General features: G+C 50.5%; 1 protein-coding gene across 3 annotated transcripts in view; it reads left to right on the top strand.

Annotated features, from left to right (window-relative positions):
* Positions 1-17,104: 17,104 nt before the first annotated feature.
* The window catches only part of PPP1R13L (protein phosphatase 1 regulatory subunit 13 like), a 29,898-nt gene continuing 20,794 nt past the window's right edge, over positions 17,105-26,208 (top strand). Inside the window, exon 1 of one of the 3 annotated variants that reach the window (XM_040413411.1) lies at positions 17,105-17,255. In XM_040413411.1, the coding sequence (XP_040269345.1) occupies positions 17,110-17,255 (146 nt within the window). In that variant the 5' untranslated portion in view covers positions 17,105-17,109. Of the gene's footprint in view, positions 17,256-17,320; positions 17,399-26,208 lie in introns of those variants that run through there. The other 2 variants (XM_040413414.1, XM_040413413.1) reach the window with 2 other exon arrangements.

Below are 26,208 nucleotides of genomic sequence, written 5' to 3'. Positions count from 1 at the left end.
TTGGAGGGAATTGCTGTATCACGCTGGGGATTGCTATGCTCTGCATATTCCCTGGAGCTTTAATCTCTTTCTTCTTGTCCCTGATACCCTCTCATGGAGGAAAGATCTTTCCCACACGGTCCTGAAGGCTGGAGGTTCATTCAGGGTGGAAGGAAGACGGCGCGGCTCCAGTTAAGCTACGGCGGTTGTGGAGTCTGCGGTGGTTGTGGTGTCCAGTGCGGTGCTTGTGGCCCTCGGCGCAAGCGAGGAAGCGTCCATTAACGGAAGGTGATCCGTTACATTGGTGGCAAGCGGTGGGATGGCTTCCCTAGTGCGAGGAGCAGCATCCTGGGAACACCAAGCAAAACTGGAATATTGGTATAGTCACGTACGGTTTGACGCTATACTGAAGAGGCGGTTGGCTATCTACGGGCCCCACCTAACAGAGGAACTTGTACCGAAAGTGAGGAGAGAACTGGCGGAGTATCTGCAGAAGGAAGCAGAATATCGGGCAGAGATAGCGAAGTATTCCGTCCCTGCGCCGCAGCAAAAGCGTGAGTTACAAGGGGGCCGAAGGTGTCGTCCTTCCCCCCAGCGGCAGTCTTTACCCCAGGGGGCCGAAGGTGTCGTCCTTCCCCCCCAGCGGCAGTGTGAACCCCAGGGAGCTGAAGGTGCCGTCCTCCTCCCCAGCGGCAGTGTGAACCCCAGGGAGCTGAAGGTGTCGTCCTTCCTCCCCAGCGGCAGCGTGTGTTACAGGGAGCTGAAGGTGTCGTCCTTCCCCCCCAGCGGCAGTGTGAACCCCAGGGAGCTGAAGGTGTCGTCCTTCCCCCCCAGCGGCAGTGTGTGTTACAGGGAGCTGAAGGTGCCCTCCTTCCTCCCCAGCGGCAGTGTGTACCCCAGGGGGCCGAAGGTGTCATCCTTCCCCCCAGCGGCAGTGTGAACCCCAGGGAGCTGAAGGTGTCGTCCTTCCTCCCCAGCGGCAGTGTGTGTTACAGGGAGCTGAAGGTGCCCTCCTTCCCCCCCAGCGGCAGTGTGTACCCCAGGGAGCTGAAGGTGTCGTCCTTCCTCCCCAGCGGCAGCCTGTGTTTCAGGGAGAGGAGCGCAGCACCCTCTCTCCCCAGCGGCAGCTTACAATAACAAGGGGAGACACCAATCGCCCAGACGGCACAGATGGGACCGTGGTCTCTGCGCCTGACCTACCGGGATGCTGGACAGCCTGCCCAGATCCCCCACTACCCTCACCAGGACAACAGGAGGAGGGGGTAAGTACAAATTCCCCTCCCCAGTTAACTCCTAACGTGGCCTCAGGGTTAACAGAGGTGATGTTAACCCCTACTGACTCCCATGTTCCTCTGGCTACTGAGCCGGATTATGGTCTCAGCACCCCAGCAGAAGAGCTGGCAGCTGGGCAGAGTGCAGTCGGACTCTGCCCTCCCTCAAGTACCCACAGCAAAATACCCAGGTGCAGTAACTGTTTCTTGTGGGTGGGTCAACCTTGTACCTGTTTGTTGTGGGTGGGCTACTCGGGCATTTGGTTACTGTGGGTTGGTGGATCGACTAACGGAGGCACTGACCGACAGAAGGTCAGGTGCCTGGTTAGTCTTCCCCCCAAAGGGGAGATGTGTGACAAACTGCCATTTGCCACTGGGCATTGTAGAAAACTTATGGCTAGCCTCCTGCCCTACGACTATGGTCCCGGGAGATATTACCCTTCAAGAACAGTGTAACAGAACTATGCCGCATGTCTGGACTGTTAATAGGACCGAACGCGGTTGGAATTTGTGACAGACCCATCCGTATGGATTAAAAAATGGCACCCAGATAGCTAATTTTATTGTATTTGTGTACTCTGAGCGGCATTCCCCTAATGATATGCCCTCAGACTTTAGCTATCTGGGAATAGGTTAAATGTCTGTGTTTGCTGGGAGGGTGTGACATTGTGTGTTTGGGTGGTGATTCCTGTCCTGTTGTTCCCACATATGTATTGGTGATTTCCCTTTGTCCCGAGAGATAATTGGATTGCTCCTCGGTTGTCTCCAGGGCAGAGAGGAGGAAACCATGATGCATTGTGGGGATGTGTTGTGTCTGTGTATCCTGAGTGCTACGTATCTGTCCTGTGTCACAGTCCTCCTTCTGGTCCCCTAGGGGCGTGTACACCAGATGGGGACCTGCATGAATACGGGCGGGTAATAAAGTGTTCATGTTCTTCTTGATCCCTCAAAACGTAGCCTTGTCTCGTTATTGGAGGGAATTTCTGTATCACGCTGGGGATTGCTATGCTCTGCATATTCCCTGGAGCTTTAATCTCTTTCTTCTTGTCCCTGATACCCTCTCCTGGAGGAGAGATCTTTCCCACATGGTCCTGAATGCTGGAGGTTCATTCAGGGTGGAAGGAAGACGGCGCGGCTCCAGTTAAGCTACGGCGGTTGTGGAGTCTGCGGTGGTTGTGGTGTCCAGTGCGGTGCTTGTGGTCCTCAGCGCAAGCAAGGAAGCGTCCATTAACGGAAAGGAGCTCCGTTACAACTACCGTGATGGATACATATCTGGTATAACTACCGTGAGGGGGCACATATCTAAGCATACCTACTGTGAGGGGTGCACATACCTGGTCATATCTACTGTGAGGGGCACATATCTGGCTATAACTACTGTGAGGGGGCACATATCTGGGTATAACTACTGTGAAAGGGGCACATATCTGGGTATAACTACTGTGAAAGGGGCACATATCTGGGTATAACTACTGTGTGTGGCACATATCTGGGTATATCTACTGTGAGGGGCACATATATGGGCATAACTACTGTGAGGGGGCACATATCTGGTATAACTACTGCGAGGGGTATATATCTGGTATAACTACTGTGGGGGGCACATATTGGGGTATAGCTACTATGAGGGGCACATATCTTCGAATAACTACTGTGAGTGGCACATATCTGGGTATAACTACTGTGAGGGGCACATATCTGAGTATGACAACTGTGAGGGGGCACATATCTGGGTATGACTACTGTGAGGGGAACATATCTGGTAAAACTACTGTGAGGGGTATATATCTTGTATCACTAATGTGGGGGGCACATATCTGGGTATAACTACTGCGGGGGCACATATCTGGGTATAACTACTGTGAGAGGGCAAATATCTGGATATAAATACTGTGAGGGGGCACATATCTGGACATAACTACTGTGAGGGGGCACATATCTGGGTATAAATACTGTGAGGGGGCACATATCTGGGTATAAATACTGTGAGGGGGCACATATCTGGGTATAAATACTGTGAGGGAGCACATATCTGGACATAACTACTGTGAGGGGGCACATATCTGGGTATAAATACTGTGAGGGGGCACATATCTGGGTATAAATACTGTGAGGGGGCACATAACTGGGTATAAATACTGTGAGGGGGCACATAACTGGGTATAAATACTGTGAAGGGGCACATATCTAGGTATAAATACTGTGAGGGGGCACATATCTGGGTATAAATACTGTGAGGGGGCACATATCTGGGTATAAATACTGTGAGGGGGCACATATCTGGATATAAATACTGTGAGGGGGCACATATCTGGACATAACTACTGCGAGGGGTACATATCTGATATAACTACCGTGAGGGGGCACATATCTGGGTATAATACTGTGAGGGGGCACATAACTGGGTATAAATACTGTGAGGGGGGCACATATCTGGACATAACTACTGTGAGGAGGCACATATCTGGGTATAAATACTGTGAGGGGGCACATAACTGGGTATAAATACTGTGAGGGGGGCACATATCTGGGTATAAATACTGTGAGGGGCACATATCTAGACATAACTACTGTGAGGGGGCACATATCTGTGTATAACTACTGTGAGGGGGCACATAACTGGGTATAAATACTGTGAGGGGCACATATCTGGGTATAAAAACTGTGAGGGGGGCACATATCTGGGTATAAATACTGTGAGGGGCACATAACTGGGTATAAATACTGTGAGGGGGCACATATCTGGGTATAAATACTGTGAGGGGGCACATAACGGCATAAATACTGTGAGGGGCCACATATCTAAGCATACCTACTGTGAGGGGTGCACATACCTGGTCATATCTACTGTGAGGGGCACATATCTGGCTATAACTACTGTGAGGGGGCACATATCTGGGTAGAACTACTGTGAAAGGGGCACATATCTGGGTATAACTACTGTGTGTGGCACATATCTGGGTATATCTACTGTGAGGGGCACATATCTGGGCATAACTACTGTGAGGGGGCACATATCTGGTATAACTACTGCGAGGGGTATATATCTGGTATAACTACTGTGGGGGGCACATATTGGGGTATAGCTACTATGAGGGGCACATATCTGGGAATAACTACTGTGAGTGGCACATATCTGGGTATAACTACTGTGAGGGGCACATATCTGAGTATGACAACTGTGAGGGGGCACATATCTGGGTATGACTACTGTGAGGGGAACATATCTGGTAAAACTACTGTGAGGGGTATATATCTTGTATCACTAATGTGGGGGGCACATATCTGGGTATAACTACTGCGGGGGCACATATCTGGGTATAACTACTGTGAGAGGGCAAATATCTGGATATAAATACTGTGAGGGGGCACATATCTGGACATAACTACTGTGAGGGGGCACATATCTGGGTATAAATACTGTGAGGGGGCACATATCTGGGTATAAATACTGTGAGGGGGCACATATCTGGATATAAATACTGTGAGGGGGCACATATCTGGACATAACTACTGTGAGGGGGCACATATCTGGGTATAAATACTGTGAGGGGGCACATATCTGGGTATAAATACTGTGAGGGGGCACATAACTGGGTATAAATACTGTGAGGGGGCACATAACTGGGTATAAATACTGTGAGGGGGCACATATCTAGGTATAAATACTGTGAGGGGGCACATATCTGGGTATAAATACTGTGAGGGGGCACATATCTGGATATAAATACTGTGAGGGGGCACATATCTGGACATAACTACTGCGAGGGGTACATATCTGATATAACTACCGTGAGGGGGCACATATCTGGGTATAATACTGTGAGGGGGCACATAACTGGGTATAAATACTGTGAGGGGGGCACATATCTGGACATAACTACTGTGAGGAGGCACATATCTGGGTATAAATACTGTGAGGGGGCACATAACTGGGTATAAATACTGTGAGGGGGGCACATATCTGGGTATAAATACTGTGAGGGGCACATATCTGGACATAACTACTGTGAGGGGGCACATATCTGTGTATAACTACTGTGAGGGGGCACATAACTGGGTATAAATACTGTGAGGGGCACATATCTGGGTATAAATACTGTGAGGGGGGCACATATCTGGGTATAAATACTGTGAGGGGCACATAACTGGGTATAAATACTGTGAGGGGGCACATATCTGGGTATAAATACTGTGAGGGGGCACATAACGGCATAAATACTGTGAGGGGCCACATATCTGGGTATAAATACTGTGAGGGGGCACATATCTGGGTATAATACTGTGAGGGGGCACATAGCTGGGTATAAATACTGTGAGGGGCACATATCTGGACATAACTACTGTGAGGGGGCACATATATGTGTATAACTACTGTGAGGGGCACATATCTGGGTATAAATACTGTGAGGGGCACATATCTGGGTATAATACTGTGAGGGGGCACATATCTGGGTATAACACTGTGAGGGGGCACATATCTGGGTATAAATACTGTGAGGGGGCACATAACTGGGTATAAATACTGTGAGGGGGCACATATCCGGGTATAAATATTGTGAGCGGCACATATCCGGGTATAAATACTGTGAGGGGGCAAATATCTGGGTATAAATACTGTGAGGGGGCACATAACTGGGTATAAATACTGTGAGGGGGCACATATCTGGGTATAAATACTGTGAGGGGGCACATATCTGGGTATAAATACTGTGAGGGGGCACATAACTGGGTATAAATACTGTGAGGGGGCGCATAACTGGGTATAAATACTGTAAGGGGGCACATATCTGGGTATAAATACTGTGAGGGGGCACATAGCTGGGTATAAATACTGTGAGGGGGGCACATAACTGGGTATAAATACTGTGAGGGGGCACATAACTGGGTATAAATACTGTGAGGGGGCACATATCTGGGTATAAATACTGTGAGGGGGCACATATCTGGGTATAAATACTGTGAGGGGGCACATAGCTGGGTATAAATACTGTGAGGGGGCACATAGCTGGGTATAAATACTGTGAGGGGGCACATAACTGGGTATAAATACTGTGAGGGGGCACATAGCTGGGTATAAATACTGTGAGGGGGCACATATCTGGGTATAAATACTGTGAGGGGGCACATAGCTAGGTATAAATACTGTGAGGGGGCACATAGCTGGGTATAAATACTGTGAGGGGGCACATAACTGTGTATAAATACTGTGAGGGGGCACATAACTGGGTATAAATACTGTGAGGGGGCACATAGCTGGGTATAAATACTGTGAGGGGGCACATAGCTGGGTATAAATACTGTGAGGGGGCACATAACTGGGTATAAATACTGTGAGGGGGCACATAACTGGGTATAAATACTGTGAGGGGGCACATATTTGGGTATAAATACTGTGAGGGGGCACATAACTGTGTATAAATACTGTGAGGGGGCACATAACTGGGTATAAATACTGTGAGGGGGCACATATCTGGGTATAAATACTGTGAGGGGGCACATAGCTGGGTATAAATACTGTGAGGGGGCACATAACTGGGTATAAATACTGTAAGGGGGCACATAACTGGGTATAAATACTGTGAGGGGGCACATATTTGGGTATAAATACTGTGATGGGGCACATAACTGGGTATAAATACTGTGAGGGGGGCACATATCTGGGTATAACTACTGTTAGGGGGCACATATCTGGGTATAACTACTGTGAGGGGGCATATATATGGGTATAATACTGTGAGGGGGCATATATCTGGGTATAATACTGTGAGGGGGCATATATCTGGGTATAATACTGTGAGGGGGCACATATCTGGGTATAATACTGTGAGGGGGCACATATCTGGGTATAAATACTGTGAGGGGGCACATATCTGGGTATAAATACTGTGAGGGGGCACATAGCTGGGTATAAATACTGTGAGGGGGCACATATCTGGGTATAAATACTGTGAGGGGGCACATATCTGGGTATAATACTGTGAGGGGGCACATAGCTGGGTATAAATACAGTGAGGGGCACATATCTGGACATAACTTCTGTGAGGGGGCACATATCTGTGTATACCTACTGTGAGGGGCACATATCTGGGTATAAATACTGTGAGGGGCACTTATCTGGGTATAAATACTGTGAGGGGGCACATATCTGGGTATAATACTGTGAGGGGGCACATATCTGGGTATAAATACTGTGAGGGGGCACATAACTGGGTATAAATACTGTGAGGGGGCACATATCTGGGTATAAATACTGTGAGGGGCACATATCTGGGTATAAATACTGTGAGGGGGCACATAACTGGGTATAAATACTGTGAGGGGGCACATAACTGGGTATAAATACTGTGAGGGGCACATATCTGGGTATAAATACTGTGAGGGGGCACATAACTGGGTATAAATACTGTGAGGGGGCACATAGCTGGGTATAAATACTGTGAGGGGGCACATAGCTGGGTATAAATACTGTGAGGGGGCACATAGCTGGGTATAAATACTGTGAGGGGGCACATAGCTGGGTATAAATACTGTGAGGGGGCACATAACTGTGTATAAATACTGTGAGGGGGCATATAACTGTGTATAAATACTGTGAGGGGCACATATCTGGGTATAAATAATGTGAGGGGGCACATATCTAGGTATAAATACTGTGAGGGGGCACATATCTGGGTATAAATACTGTGAGGGGGCACATATCTGGGTATAAATACTGTGAGGGTGCACATATCTGGGTATAAATACTGTGAAGGGGGAAAAATCTGGACATAACTACTGCGAGGGGTACATATCTGATATAACTACCGTGAGGGGGCACATATCTGGGTATAATACTGTGAGGGGGCACATAACTGGGTATAAATACTGTGAGGGGGGCACATATCTGGACATAACTACTGTGAGGAGGCACATATCTGGGAATAAATACTGTGAGGGGGCACATAACTGGGTATAAATACTGTGAGGGGGGCACATATCTGGGTATAAATACTGTGAGGGGGGCACATATCTGGACATAACTACTGTGAGGAGGCACATATCTGGGTATAAATACTGTGAGGGGGCACATAACTGGGTATAAATACTGTGAGGGGGGCACATATCTGGGTATAAATACTGTGAGGGGAACATATCTGGACATAACTACTGTGAGGGGGCACATATCTGTGTATAACTACTGTGAGGGGGCACATAACTGGGTATAAATACTGTGAGGGGCACATATCAGGGTATAAATACTGTGAGGGGGGCACATATCTTGGTATAAATACTGTGAGGGGCACATAACTGGGTATAAATACTGTGAGGGGGCACATATCTGGGTATAAATACTGTGAGTGGGCACATAACGGTATAAATACTGTGAGGGGGCACATATCTGGGTATAAATACTGTGAGGGGGCACATATCTGGGTATAATACTGTGAGGGGGCACATAGCTGGGTATAAATACTGTGACGGGCACATATCTGGACATAACTACTGTGAGGGGCACATATCTGGGTATAAATACTGTGAGGGGCACATATCTGGGAATAATACTAAGAGGGGGCACATATCTGGGTATAACACTGTAAGGGGGCACATATCTGGGTATAAATACTGTGAGGGGGCACATATCTGGGTATAAATACTGTGAGGGGGCACATAACTGGGTATAAATACTGTGAGGGGGCACATATCTGGGTATAAATACTGTGAGGGGCACATATCTGGGTATAAATACTGTGAGGGGGCACATAACTGGGTATAAATACTGTGAGGGGGCACATAACTGGGTATAAATACTGTGAGGGGCACATATCTGGGTATAAATACTGTGAGGGGGCACATAACTGGGTATAAATACTGTGAGGGGGCACATAGCTGGGTATAAATACTGTGAGGGGGCACAAAGCTGGGTATAAATACTGTGAGGGGGCACATAGCTGGGTATAAATACTGTGAGGGGGCACATAGCTGGGTATAAATACTGTGAGGGGGCACATAACTGTGTATAAATACTGTGAGGGGGCATATAACTGTGTATAAATACTGTGAGGGGCACATATCTGGGTATAAATAATGTGAGGGGGCACATATCTAGGTATAAATACTGTGAGGGGGCACATATCTGGGTATAAATACTGTGAGGGGGCACATATCTGGGTATAAATACTGTGAGGGTGCACATATCTGGGTATAAATACTGTGAAGGGGGAAAAATCTGGACATAACTACTGCGAGGGGTACATATCTGATATAACTACCGTGAGGGGGCACATATCTGGGTATAATACTGTGAGGGGGCACATAGCTGGGTATAAATACTGTGAGGGGGGGCACATATCTGGACATAACTACTGTGAGGAGGCACATATCTGGGTATAAATACTGTGAGGGGGCACATAACTGGGTATAAATACTGTGAGGGGGGCACATATCTGGGTATAAATACTGTGAGGGGGGCACATATCTGGACATAACTACTGTGAGGAGGCACATATCTGGGTATAAATACTGTGAGGGGGCACATAACTGGGTATAAATACTGTGAGGGGGGCACATATCTGGGTATAAATACTGTGAGGGGCACATATCTGGACATAACTACTGTGAGGGGGCACATATCTGTGTATAACTACTGTGAGGGGGCACATAACTGGGTATAAATACTGTGAGGGGCACATATCAGGGTATAAATACTGTGAGGGGGGCACATATCTTGGTATAAATACTGTAAAGGGGCACATAACTGGGTATAAATACTGTGAGGGGGCACATATCTGGGTATAAATACTGTGAGTGGGCACATAACGGTATAAATACTGTGAGGGGGCACATATCTGGGTATAAATACTGTGAGGGGGCACATATCTGGGTATAATACTGTGAGGGGGCACATAGCTGGGTATAAATACTGTGAGGGGCACATATCTGGACATAACTACTGTGAGGGGCACATATCTGGGTATAAATACTGTGAGGGGCACATATCTGGGAATAATACTAAGAGGGGGCACATATCTGGGTATAACACTGTAAGGGGGCACATATCTGGGTATAAATACTGTGAGGGGGCACATAACTGGGTATAAATACTGTGAGGGGGCACATATCCGGGTATAAATACTGTGAGGGGCACATATCCGGGTATAAATACTGTGAGGGGGCACATATCTGGGTATAAATACTGTGAGGGGGCACATAACTGGGTATAAATACTGTGAGGGGGCACATATCTGGACATAACTACTGTGAGGGGGCACATATCTGGGCATAACTACTGTGAGAGGGCACATAGCTGGGCATAAATACTGTGAGGGGGCACATATCTGGGTATAAATACTGTGAGGGGGCACATAACTGGGTATAAATACTGTGAGGGGGCACATATCTGGGTATAAATACTGTGAGGGGGCACATATCTGGGTATAAATACCGGGAGGGGGCACATATCTGGGTATAAATACTGTGAGGGGGCACATAACTGGGTATAAATACTGTGAGGGGCACATATCTGGGTATAAATACTGTGAGGGGGCACATATCTGGGTATAAATACTGTGAGGGGGCACATAGCTGGGTATAAATACTGTGAGGGGGCACATAGCTGGATATAAATACTGTGAGGGGGGCACATATCTGGGTATAAATACTGTGAGGGGGCATATAACTGTGTATAAATACTGTGAGGGGGCACATAGCTGGGTACAAATACTGTGAGGGGGCACATAACTGGGTATAAATACTGTGAGGGGGCACATAACTGGGTATAAATACTGTGAGGGGGCACATAGCTGGGTATAAATACAGTGAGGGGGCACATAGCTGGGTATAAATACTGTGAGGGGGCACATAACTGGGTATAAATACTGTGAGGGGGGCACATAACTGGGTATAAATACTGTGAGGGGGCACATAACTGGGTATAAATACTGTGAGGGGGCACATATTTGGGTATAAGTACTGTGATGGGGCACATAACTGGGTATAAATACTGTGAGGGGGGCACATATCTGGGTATAACTACTGTGAGGGGGCACATATCTGGGTATAACTACTGTGAGGGGGCATATATCTGGGTATAATACTGTGAGGGGGCATATATCTGGGTATAATACTGTGAAGGGGCATATATCTGGGTATAATACTGTGAGGGGGCACATATCTGGGTATAATACTGTGAGGGGGCACATATCTGGGTATAAATACTGTGAGGGGGCACATATCTGGGTATAAATACTGTGAGGGGGCACATATCTGGGTATAAATACTGTGAGGGGGCACATAACTGGGTATAAATACTGTGAGGGGGGCACATATCTGGACATAACTACTGCGAGGGGTACATATTTGATATAACTACCGTGAGGGGGCACATATCTGGGTATAATACTGTGAGGGGGCACATAACTGGGTATAAATACTGTGAGGGGGGCACATATCTGGACATAACTACTGTGAGGAGGCACATATCTGGGTATAAATACTGTGAGGGGGCACATAACTGGGTATAAATACTGTGAGGGGGCACATAACTGGGTATAAATAATGTGAGGGGGGCACATATCTGGGTATAAATAATGTGAGGGGCACATATCTGGACATAACTACTGTGAGGGGGCACATATCTGTGTATAACTACTGTGAGGGGGCACATAACTGGGTATAAATACTGTGAGGGGCACATATCTGGGTATAAATACTGTGAGGGGCACATAACTGGGTATAAATACTGTGAGGGGGCACATATCTGGGTATAAATACTGTGAGGGGGCACATAACGGTATAAATACTGTGAGGGGGCACATATCTGGGTATAAATACTGTGAGGGGGCACATATCTGGGTATAATACTGTGAGGGGGCACATAGCTGGGTATAAATACTGTGAGGGGCACATATCTGGACATAACTACTGTGAGGGGGCACATATCTGTGTATAACTACTGTGAGGGGCACATATCTTGGTATAAATACTGTGAGGGGCACATATCTGGGTATAATACTGTGAGGGGGCACATATCTGGGTATAACACTGTGAGGGGGCACATATCTGGGTATAAATACTGTGAGGGGGCACATAACTTGGTATAAATACTGTGAGTGGGCAAATATCTGGGTATAAATACTGTGAGGGGGCACATATCTGGGTATAAATACTGTGAGGGGGCACATATCTGGGTATAAATACTGTGAGGGGGCACATAACTGGGTATAAATACTGTGAGGGGGCACATAACTGGGTATAAATACTGTGAGGGGGCAAATAACTGGGTATAAATACTGTGAGGGGCACATATCTGGGTATAAATACTGTGAGGGGGCACATAACTGGGTATAAATACTGTGAGGGGGCACATAGCTGGGTATAAATACTGTGAGGGGGCACATAGCTGGGTATAAATACTGTGAGGGGGCGCATAGCTGGGTATAAATACTGTGAGGGGGCACATAGCTGGGTATAAATACTGTGAGGGGGCACATAGCTGGGTATAAATACTGTGAGGGGGCACATAACTGGGTATAAATACTGTGAGGGGGCATATAACTGTGTATAAATACTGTGAGGGGCACATATCTGGGTATAAATACTGTGAGGGGGCACATAGCAGGGTATAAATACTGTGAGGAGGCATATAACTGTGTATAAATACTGTGAGGGGGCACATAACTGGGTATAAATACTGTGAGGGGGCACATATCTGGACATAATTACTGTGAGGGGGCACATATCTGGGCATAACTACTGTGAGAGGGCACATAGCTGGGCATAAATACTGTGAGGGGGCACATATCTGGGTATAAATGCTGTGAGGGGGCACATAACTGGGTATAAATACTGTGAGGGGGCACAAATCTGGGTATAAATACTGTGAGGGGGCACATATCTGGGTATAAATACTGTGAGGGGGGCACATATCTGGGTATAAATACTGTGAGGGGGCACAAATCTGGGTATAAATACTGTGATGGGACACATAACTGGGTATAAATACTGTGAGGGGGGCACATATCTGGGTATAACTACTGTGAGGGGGCACATATCTGGGTATAACTACTGTGAGGGGGCATATATCTGGGTATAATACTGTGAGGGGGCATAAATCTGGGTATAATACTGTGAGGGGGCATATATCTGGGTATAATACTAAGAGGGGGCACATATCTGGGTATAATACTGTGAGGGGGCACATATCTGGGTATAAATACTGTGAGGGGGCACATATCTGGGTATAAATACTGTGAGGGGCACATATCTGGGTATCAATACTGTAAAGGGGGCACATATCTGGGTATAATACTGTGAGGGGGCACATAACTGGGTATAAATACTGTGAGGGGGCACATAACTGGGTATAAATACTGTGAGGGGCACATATCTGTGTATAAATACTGTGAGGGGGCACATAACTGGGTATAAAAACTGTGAGGGGGCACATAGCTGGGTATAAATACTGTGAGGGGGCACATAGCTGGGTATAAATACTGTGAGGGGGGCACATAGCTGGGTATAAATACTGTGAGGGGGCACATAGCTGGGTATAAATACTGTGAGGGGGCACATAACTGGGTATAAATACTGTGAGGGGGCATATAACTGTGTATAAATACTGTGAGGGGCACATATCTGGGTATAAATACTGTGAGGGGGCACATAGCTGGGTATAAATACTGAGAGGGGGCATATAACTGTGTATAAATAATGTGAGGGGGCACATAACTGGGTATAAATACTGTGAGGGGGCACATATCTGGACATAATTACTGTGAGGGGGCACATATCTGGGCATAACTACTGTGAGAGGGCACATAGCTGGGCATAAAAACTGTGAGGGGCACATAACTGGGTATAAATACTGTGTGGGGGCACAAATCTGGGTATAAATACTGTGAGGGGGCACATATCTGGGTATAAATACTGTGAAGGGCACATAGCTGGGTATAAACACTGTGAGGGGGCACATAGCTGGGTATAAATACTGTGAGGGGGCACATATCTGGGTATAAATACTGTGAGGGGGCACATATCTGGGTATAAATACTGTGAGGGGGCACATAACTGGGTATAAATACTGTGAGGGGGCACATAACTGGGTATAAATACTGTGAGGGGGCACATATCTGGGTATAAATACTGTGAGGGGGCACATATCTGGGTATAAATACTGTGAGGGGGCACATAGCTGGGTATAAATACTGTGAGGGGGCACATAGCTGGGTATAAATACTGTGAGGGGGCACATATCTGGGTATAAATACTGTGAGGGGGCATATAACTGTGTATAAATACTGTGAGGGGGGCACATAGCTGGGTATAAATACTGTGAGGGGGCACATAACTGGGTATAAATACTGTGAGGGGGCACATAACTGGGAATAAATACTGTGAGGGGGCACATATCTGGGTATAAATACTGTGAGGGGGCACATAGCTGGGTATAAATACTGTAAGGGGGCACATAACTGGGTATAAATACTGTGAAGGGGCACATATCTGGGTATAAATACTGTGAGGGGGCACATAGCTGGGTATAAATACTGTGAGGGGGCATATAACTGTGTATAAATACTGTGAGGGGGCACATAGCTGGGTATAAATACTGTGAGGGGGCACATAACTGGGTATAAATACTGTGAGGGGCACATAACTGGGTATAAATTATGTGAGGGGGCACATAGCTGGGTATAAATACTGTGAGGGGCCACATATCTGAGTATAAATACTGTGAGGGGGCACATATCTGGGTATAAATACTGTGAGGGGGCACATAACTGGGTATAAATACTGTGAGGGGGCACATATCTGGGTATAAATACTGTGAGGGGGCACATAGCTGGGTATAAATACTGTGAGGGGGCATATAACTGTGTATAAATACTGTGAGGGGGCACATAGCTGGGTATAAATACTGTGAGGGGGCACATAACTGGGTATAAATACTGTGAGGGGCACATAACTGGGTATAAATTATGTGAGGGGGCACATAGCTGGGTATAAATACTGTGCGGAGGCACATATCTGGGTATAAATACTGTGAGGGGGCACATAACTGGGTATAAATACTGTGAGGGGCACATAACTGGGTATAAATTATGTGAGGGGGCACATATCTGGGCATAAATACTGTGAGGGGGCATATAGCTGGGTATAAATACTGTGAGGGGGCACATAACTGGGTATAAATACTGTGAGGGGGCACATAACTGGGTATAAATACTGTGAGGGGGCACATATTTGAGTATAAATACTGTGATGGGGCACATAACTGGGTATAGATACTGTGAGGGGGAACATATCTGGGTATAACTACTGTGAGGGGGCACATATCTGGGTATAATACTGTGAGGGGGCATATATCTGGGTATAATACTGTGAGGGGGCATATATCTGGGTATAATACTGTGAGGGGGCACATAGCTTGGTATAAATACTGTGAGGGGGCACATAGCTGGGTATAAATACTGTGAGGGGGCACATATCTGGGTATAATACTGTGAGGGGGCACATATCTGGGTATAAATACTGTGAGGGGGCACATATCTGGGTATAAATACTGTGAAGGGGCACATAGCTGGGTATAAATACTGTGAGGGGGCACATATCTGGGTATAAATACTGTGAGGGGGCACATAACTGGGTATAAATACTGTGAGGGGGCACATATCTGGGTATAAATACTGTGAGGGGGCACATAGCTGGGTATAAATACTGTGAGGAGGCACATATCTGGGTATAAATACTGTGAGGGGGCACATAGCTGGGTATAAATACTGTGAGGGGCACATATCTGGGTATAATACTGTGAGGGGGCACATATCTGGGTATAAATACTGTGAGGGGCACATATACTGTGAGGGGCACATATCTGGGTATAATACTGTGAGGGGGCACATATCTGGGTATAAATACTGTGAGGGGCACATATCTGGGTATAATACTGTGAGGTGGCACATATCTGGGTATAATACTGTGAGGGGGCACATATCTGGGTATAATACTGTGAGGGGGCACATAGCTGGGTATAAATACTGTGAGGGGGCACATAGCTGGGTATAAATACTGTGAGGGGCACATATCTGGGTATAATACTGTGAGGGGCACATATCTGGGTATAATACTGTGAGGGGGCACATAGCTGGGTATAAATACTGTGAGGGGCATATAGCTGGGTATAAATACTGTGAGGGGCACATATCTGGGTATAAATACTGTGAGGGGGCACATAGCTGGGTATAAATACTGTGAGGAGGCACATATCTGGGTATAAATACTGTGAGGGGGCACATATCTGGGATAAATACTGTGAGGGGGCACATAGCTGGGTATAAATACTGTGAGGGGCACATATCTGGGTATAATACTGTGAGGGGGCACATATCTGGGTATAAATACTGTGAGGGGCACATATCTGGGTATAAATACTGTGAGGGGGCACATAGCTGGGTATAAATACTGTAAGGAGGCACATATCTGGGTATAAATACTGTGAGGGGGCACATATCTGGGTATAAATACTGTGACGGGGCACATAGCTGGGTATAAATACTGTGATGGGCACATATCTGGGTATAATACTGTGAGGGGGCACATATCTGGGTATAATACTGTGAGGGGGCACATATCTGGCTATGGGTATACTATACAGCCCATATTAATAGATATGGATTTGGTATTTCCGGTGACTACTCGTACAATCACGTGACTTCACGACCATAGCGCCGCCTACTTGGTCCTGAGGCTAAGCTCCAGGGGCTGTCGGGAGGTGTCCTGGACTCTCGGGCGCAGGGAGTCTTGGCATATGTAGTCCTGAATTGGCAGTGACATACTGCCGAGCTGGGCTGGGGGCGGAGTCAGGACTACGAGTCCCGGCATGCTGCGCGGCGGCCCCACCTGTGGCTTCTCATACCTGCGCGTGTTGGAATGTGGGGGCGGGGCCTGCGCCGGACTGCGGTCAGAAGTGGGGGAGAGAAGTCACCCCGAAACTACAAGGAGGGGGTGCAGCGGCCCGAGCGCCAGGTGAGAGCGGCCCTGAGGAGGAATGTTCTGCAGAGAGGGGAGCCCTAAGGTGGAATGTTCTGCAGAGAGAGGGGGCTGAAGGAGGAATGCTCTGCAGAGAGGGGGGCCGTAAGGTGGAATGTTCTGCAGAGAGAGGGGCAGAGGTAGGAATGCTCTGCAGAGATGGGGGCTGAAGGAGGAATTCTCTGCAGACAGTGGCCCTGAGGAGGAATGCTCTGCAGAGAGGGTAGAGGAATGCTCTGCAGAAAGGCGGGCCCAGAGGAGGAGTGCTCTGCAGAGAGGGAGGCCAAAGGAGAAATGCTGTGCAGAGAGTGGCGCTGAGGAGGAATGCTCTGCAGAGAGCTGTCACGTGGAGGAATGCTCTGCACAGAGCCGACATCCTCTGCCCCCGGGCGCATGTCTTCCCCCTTTCCTCCGCGTGTTATCCCACTTCCCTTCCCTCTGGCGCGTGTCTTCCCCCTTCCTTTCCCTTCCCCTTCTCCCCGACGCGTGTCTTCCCCCTTCCCTTCCGCCACGGCGCGTGTCTTCCCCTTCCCTTCCCCTCCACCACGGCGCGTGTCTTCCCCTTCCCTTCCCCTCCGCCACGGCGCGTGTCTTCCCCTTCCCTTCCGCCACGGCGCGTGTCTTCCCCTTCCCTTCCGCCACGGCGCGTGTCTTCCCCCTTCCTTTCCCCTTCTCCCCGACGCGTGTCTTCCCCCTTCCCTTCCCCTCCGCCACGGCGCGTGTCTTCCCCTTCCCTTCGGCGCGTGTCTTCCCCTTCCTTTCCCCTCCGCCACGGCGCGTGTCTTCCCCTTCCCTTCCCCTCCGCCACGGCGTGTGTCTTCCCCCTTCCTTTCCCTTCCCCTCCGCCACGGCGCGTGTCTTCTCCTTCCCTTCCCCTCCGCCACGGCGCGTGTCTGCCGCCTTTCCTTTGCCTCTGCCCCGACGCTCGTCTGCCCCCTTCTCCTTCGCCCCGATGCATCTTCCCCCCCTTCCCTTGCCCTCAGCCCCGGTGCGTGTCTTCCCCCTTCCTTTCCCTTCCCCTTCGCACCAACGTGTGTCTTCCCCCTTCTCTTCCCTTCCGCCACGGCGCGTGTCTTTCCCCTTACCTTCCGCCACGGCGCGTGTCTTTCCCCTTACCTTCCCCTTCGCCCCAGTGCTTGTCTGCCCCCTTTCCTCCTCTGCGGCGCGTGTTTTCCCACTTCCCTTCCCACTGGCGCATGTCTTCCCCCTTCCCTTCCCCTTCTCCCAGACGCGTGTCTTCCCCCTTCCTTTCCCTTCCTTTCCGCCACGGCGCGTGTCTGCCCCCTTTCCTTCCATTCGCCTCTGCCCCCTTCTCCTTCGCCCGGACGTGTCTTCCCCCTTCCCTTGCCCTCTGCCCCGGTGCGTGTCTTCCCCCTTCCCTTGCCCTCCGCCCCGGTGCGTGTCTTCCCCCTTCCCTTGCCCTCCGCCCCGGTGCGTGTCTTCCCCCTTCCCTTGCCCTCCGCCCCGGTGCGTGTCTTCCCCCTTCCCTTGCCCTCCGCCCCGGTGCGTGTCTTCCCCCTTCCCTTGCCCTCCGCCCCGGTGCGTGTCTTCCCCCTTCCCTTGCCCTCCGCCCCGGTGCGTGTCTTCCCCCTTCCCTTGCCCTCCGCCCCGGTGCGTGTCTTCCCCCTTCCCTTGCCCTCCGCCCCGGTGCGTGTCTTCCCCCTTCCCTTGCCCTCCGCCCCGGTGCGTGTCTTCCCCCTTCCCTTGCCCTCCGCCCCGGTGCGTGTCTTCCCCCTTCCCTTGCCCTCCGCCCCGGTGCGTGTCTTCCCCCTTCCCTTGCCCTCCGCCCCGGTGCGTGTCTTCCCCCTTCCCTTGCCCTCCGCCCCGGTGCGTGTCTTCCCCCTTCCCTTGCCCTCCGCCCCGGTGCGTGTCTTCCCCCTTCCCTTGCCCTCCGCCCCGGTGCGTGTCTTCCCCCTTCCCTTGCCCTCCGCCCCGGTGCGTGTCTTCCCCCTTCCCTTGCCCTCCGCCCCGGTGCGTGTCTTCCCCCTTCCCTTGCCCTCCGCCCCGGTGCGTGTCTTCCCCCTTCCCTTGCCCTCCGCCCCGGTGCGTGTCTTCCCCCTTCCCTTGCCCTCCGCCCCGGTGCGTGTCTTCCCCCTTCCCTTGCCCTCCGCCCCGGACGCGTCTTCCCCCTTCCCTTGCCCTTCGCCCCGACGCGTGTCTTCCCCCTTCCCTTCCGCCACGGCGAGTGTCTTTCCCTTTCCCCCCCCCGCCCCAGTGCGTGTCTGCCCCCTTTCCTCCGCTGCGGCGCGTGTTTTCCCCCTTCCCTCTGGCGCATCTTCCCCCTTCCTTTCCCTTCCCCCTTCTCCCCAACGCGTGTCTTCCCCCTTCCCTTCCGCCACGGCGCGTGTCTGCCCCCTTTCCTTCCCTTCGCCTCTGCCCCGACGCTTGTCTGCCCCCTTCTCCTTCGCCCGGACGCGTCTTCCCCCTTCACCCAGGCGCGTGTCTTTTCCCTAACGCGTGTCTTTCCCCCCTGCCACGGCGACGCGGGGCGTGTCTGTCTGTCCTCCCCCCCCCCCCCCCCACCAGGCGCGTGTCTGCCCTCCCCCACACCCCACGGCGTCCCGTCCCGTGTCTGCCCCCTTTGCTTCCCCACCACCCCGACGCGTGTATTCCCCCTTCCCCTCCGCCCTGATGCGTGTCTGCCCCCTTCCCTCCCCCCCGGGGCATGTATGGTCTGCACCCCCCCATCCCGATGTGTGTCTGACCCCCGTTGAGGGTAGTGAATTGTTATTGATTTTCTGGAACATGAGTCACTGATCTCCGGTTATTATAGAACGTCCCGATCTCCTCTCTTCTGTTGCACAACAGTTTCTGTAATGTAATCGAGATGTGACCGCACCCCAGTGATGTCAGGAGCCGAGCACTGGGGTGTGGGCACTTCATACGCTGCAGTCCTATGTAACACCACAGATAACACAGTGATATCTCTCTGAGTACAGATAATGTAGTAGATGTCACCTGCAGTCCTATGTAACACCACAGATAACACAGTGATAACTGAGTACAGATAATGTAGTACATGTCACCTGCAGTCCTATGTAACACCACAGATAACACAGTGATATCTCTCTGAGTACAGATAATGTAGTAGATGTCACCTGCAGTCCTATGTAACACCACAGATAACAGTGATAACTGAGTACAGATAATGTAGTAGATGTCACCTGCAGTCCTATGTAACACCACAGATAACACAGTGATAACTCTCTGAGTACAGATAATGTAGTAGATGTCACCTGCAGTCCTATGTAACACCACAGATAACACAGTGATAACTCTCTGAGTACAGATAATGTAGTAGATGTTACCTGCAGTCCTATGTAACACCACAGATAACACAGTGGTAACTCTCTGAGTACAGATAATGTAGTAGATGTCACCTGCAGTCCTATGTAACACCACAGATAACACAGTGATAACTGAGTACAGATAATGTAGAAGATGTCACCTGCAGTCCTATGTAACACCACAGAGAACACAGTGATAACTCTGAGTACAGATAATGTAGTAGATGTCTCCTGCAGTCCTATGTAACACCACAGATAACACAGTGATAACTCTCTGAGTACAGATAATGTAGTAGATGTCACCTGCAGTCCTATGTAACACCACAGATAACACAGTGATACCTCTCTGAGTACAGATAATGTAGTAGATGTCACCTGCAGTCCTATGTAACACCACAGATAACACAGTGATAACTCTCTGAGTACAGATAATGTAGTAGATGTCACCTGCAGTCCTATGTAACACCACAGATAACACAGTGATACCTCTCTGAGTACAGATAATGTAGTAGATGTCACCTGCAGTCCTATGTAACACCACAGATAACACAGTGATGACATCTTCTACATTATCTGTACTCAGAGAGTTATCACTGTGTTATCTGTGGTGTTACATAGGACTGCAGGTGACATCTACTACATTATCTGTACTCAGAGAGTTATCACTGTGTTATCTGTGGTGTTACATAGGACTGCAGGTGACATTTACTACATTATCTGTACTCAGAGAGATATCATGTGTTATCTGTGGTGTTACATAGGACTGCAGGTGACATCTACTACATTATCTGTACTCAGAGTTACCTGCAGTCCTATGTAACACCACAGATAACACAGTGATAACTGAGTACAGATAATGTAGTAGATGTCACCTGCAGTCCTATGTAACACCACATATAACACAGTGATAACTCTCTGAGTACAGATTATAGTATCTATGTTCAGTAAGCGATCTGCTGATGTCTTTTGACGTGTAGTGTTCTGGGTGACACAACAAAGCGCGTCCATCTACAGGTCACCACTGATGGTGGTCATCAGTGTATACAGCAGCAAGAGTCCAGAGCAATAAGGCTGAAGAGGGGTCTGAGATAATGTCTGGCCGAGTCCCAAACTAAAACACTGTCCAACTGAGGTCCAGTGCCATCACCCAACAGTGTCCAACTGAGGACCATTGCCATCACCCAACAGTGTCCAACTGAGGACCATTGCCCACACCCAACAGTGTCCAGCTAAGGACCAGTGCCCACACCCAACAGTGTCCAACTGAGGACCATTGCCCACACCCAACAGTGTCCAACTGAGGACCATTGCCCACACCCAACAGTGTCCAGCTAAGGACTAGTGCCATCACCCAACAGTGTCCAGCTAAGGACTAGTGCCATCACCCAACAGTGTCCAGCTAAGGACCAGTGCCATCACCCAACAGTGTCCAGCTAAGGACTAGTGCCCACACCCAATTGATGAGTAATACTTAAACCCAACAGTGTCCAGCTAGAGACCAATGCTAATACCCAACTGTCAGTGTAAGGACCAGAACTGTATAAGTGAGGACCAGTGTCCACACCCAACAATGTCCATCTAAGGACCAATGCTCACATCCAACCAGTGCTTCAGACAAAAAAAATAACCAGGAGCCATTGACTCCTAAACTGAAAAATTTAGGAGTCAAATGTAAAATACATAAAATTATAATAAAAAAAATAAAAAGACTTGGAGTTGAAGATGAGCGGCAGGTCCCAGCAGTGCGCCCGCTCTACATATGGCAGAATACGGACAACATACCTCTCACATCCAGGGACATCTGTCATGTAGACCTTCTCTTTCCTCTTCTCTTCCGTCCCCCCAAAAACACACTGCCCCCACATAGTAATCCCCATCACACTGCCCCCACATAGTAATCCCCCCCCACACACACTGCCCCCACATAGTAATCCCCCCCCACACACACACTGCCCCCACATAGTAATCCCCCCCACACACACTGCCCCCACATAGTAATCCCCCCCACACACACTGCCCCCACATAGTAATCCCCCCCACACACACTGCCCCACATAGTAATCCCCCCCCCACACACACACTGCCCCACATAGTAATCCCCCCCCCACACACACACTGCCCCACATAGTAATCCCCCCCCACACACACACTGCCCCCACATAGTAATCCCCCCACACACACACTGCCCCCACATAGTAATCCCCCCCCCCACACACTGCCCTCACATAGTAATCCCCCCCCCCACACACACACACTGCCCTCACATAGTAATCCCCCCCCCACACACACTGCCCCCACATAGTAATCCCCCCCCCACACACACACACACTGCCCCCACATAGTAATCCCCCCCACACACACACTGCCCCCACATAGTAATCCCCCCCACACACACTGCCCCCCACATATTAATCCCCCCACACACACCACTGCCCCCACATAGTAATCCCCCCCCCCCCACACACACTGCCCCCACATAGTAATCCCCCCCCCCACACACACACACACTGCCCCCACATAGTAATCCCCCCACACACTGCCCCCACATAGTAATCCCCCCCCCACACACACACACTGCCCCCACATAGTAATCCCCCCCCACACACACACTGCCCCCACATAGTAATCCCCCCTCACACACACACTGCCCTCACATAGTAATCCCCCCTCACACACACACTGCCCCCACATAGTAATCCCCCCCACACACACACACTGGCCCCACATAGTAATCCCCCACACACACACACACTGCCCCCACATAGTAATCCCCCCCCACACACACACATTGCCCCCACATAGTAATCCCCCACACACACACACTGCCCCCACATAGTAATCCCCCCCTCACACACACTGCCCCCACATAGTAATCCCCACACACACTGCCCTCACATAGTAATCCCCCCACACACACACACTGCCCCCACATAGTAATCCCCACACACACACACTGCCCCCACATAGTAATCCCCCCCACACACACACACTGCCCCCACATAGTAATCCCCACACACACACACACACACACTGCCCCCACATAGTAATCCCCCCCACACACACACACTGCCCCCACATAGTAATCCCCCACACACACACACACACTGCCCCCACATAGTAATCCCCCCCACACACACACACTGCCCCCACATAGTAATCCCCCCCCACACACACTGCCCCCACATAGTAATCCCCACACACACACACTGCCCTCACATAGTAATCCCCCCCCACACACACACTGCCCCCACATAGTAATCCCCCCCACACACACACTGCACTCACATAGTAATCCCCCCCACACACACACTGCCCCCACATAGTAGTCCCCCCCACACACACACTGCCCTCACATAGTAATCCCCCCCCCACACACACACACTGCCCCCACATAGTAACCCCCCCCCACACACACACTGCCCCCACATAGTAATCCCCCCCCACACACACACTGCCCTCACATAGTAATCCCCCCCCACACACACACACTGCCCCCACATAGTAATCCCCACACACACACTGCCCCCACATAGTAATCCCCCCCCCACACACACACTGCCCTCACATAGTAATCCCCCTCACACACACTGCCCCCACATAGTAATCCCCCCCACACACACACTGCCCCCACATAGTAATCCCCCCCCCCCACACACACTGCCCCCACATAGTAATCCCCCCCTCACACACACACACTGCCCTCACATAGTAATCCCCACACACACACTGCCCCCACATAGTAATCCCCCCCCACACACACACACTGCCCCCATATAGTAATCCCCCCCACACACACACACTGCCCTCACATAGTAATCCCCCCCCACACACACACTGCCCTCACATAGTAATCCCCCCTCACACACACTGCCCCCACATAGTAATCCCCCCCCACACACACTGCCCCCACATAGTAATCCCCCCCACACACACACTGCCCCCACATAGTAATCCCCCCCTCACACACACACACTGCCCTCACATAGTAATCCCCCCCACACACTGCCCCCATATAGTAATCCCCCCCCCACACACACACACACTGCCCTCACATAGTAATCCCCCCCCCCACACACACTGCCCTCACATAGTAATCCCCCCCCACACACACACTGCCCCCACATAGTAATCCCCCCCCCCACACACACACACTGCCCTCACATAGTAATCCCCCCCTCACACACACACACACTGCCCTTACATATTAATCCCCCCACACACACACTGCCCCCACATAGTAATCCCCCCCACACACACACACTGCCCCCACATAGTAATCCCCCCCACACACACACACACACTGCCCCCACATAGTAATCCCCCCCCCACACACACTGCCCCCACATAGTAATCCCCCCACACACACTGCCCCCACATAGTAATCCCCCCCACACAGTAATCCCCCCCACACACACACTGCCCCCACATAGTAATCCCCCCTCACACTCTGCCCCCACATAGTAATCCCCCCACACACACTGCCCTCACATAGTAATCCCCCCACACACACACTGCCCCCACATAGTAATCCCCCCCCACACACACACTGCCTCCACATAGTAATCCCCCCCACACACACACTGCCCCCACATAGTAATCCCCCCACACACACTGCCCTCACATAGTAATCCCCCCCCACACACACACACTGCCCCCACATAGTAATCCCCCCCCACACACACACACTGCCCCCACATAGTAATCCCCCCCCCCAAACACACACTGCCCCCACATAGTAATCCCCCCCACACACACTGCCCCCACATAGTAATCCCCATACACACACACTGCCCCCACATAGTAATCCCCCCACACACACACTGCCCCCACATAGTAATCCCCCCCCCCCACACACACACACTGCCCCCACATAGTAATCCCCCCACACACACACACTGCCCCCACATAGTAATCCCCCCCCCACACACACACACTGTCCTCACATAGTAATTCCCCCCCCCCCCCCCACACACACACTGCCCCCACATAGTAATCCCCATCACACTGCCCCCACATAGTAATCCCCCACACACACACACACACTGCCCCCACATAGTAATCCCCCCCACACACACACACTGCCCCCACATAGTAATCCCCCCCCACACACACTGCCCCCACATAGTAATCCCCCCTCACACACACACACTGCCCCCACATAGTAATCCCCCCCACACACACACACTGCCCCCACATAGTAATCCCCCCCCACACACACTGTCCTCACATAGTAATCCCCCCCCCACACACACACACACACTGCCCTCACATAGTAATCCCCCCCACACACACACACTGCCCCCACATAGTAATCCCCCCCACACACACTGCCCCCACATAGTAATCCCCCCACACACACACACTGCCCCCACATAGTAATCCCCCCCACACACACACACTGCCCCCACATAGTAATCCCCCCCCCACACACACACACTGCCCCCACATAGTAATCCCCCCCACACACACACACTGCCCCCACATAGTAATCCCCCCCACACACACACACTGCCCCCACATAGTAATCCCCCCCACACACACACACTGCCCCCACATAGTAATCCCCCCCCCCACACACACTGCCCTCACATAGTAATCCCCCCACACACACACACTGCCCCCACATAGTAATCCCCACACACACACACACTGCCCTCACATAG

Source organism: Bufo bufo, unplaced genomic scaffold (genome assembly GCF_905171765.1).
Source record: "Bufo bufo unplaced genomic scaffold, aBufBuf1.1, whole genome shotgun sequence".
In the NCBI taxonomy this organism is placed as follows: Eukaryota; Metazoa; Chordata; class Amphibia; order Anura; family Bufonidae; genus Bufo; species Bufo bufo.
Note: the sequence above shows the minus strand (reverse complement) of the source record. Positions and strands in the feature narration are given on the sequence as shown.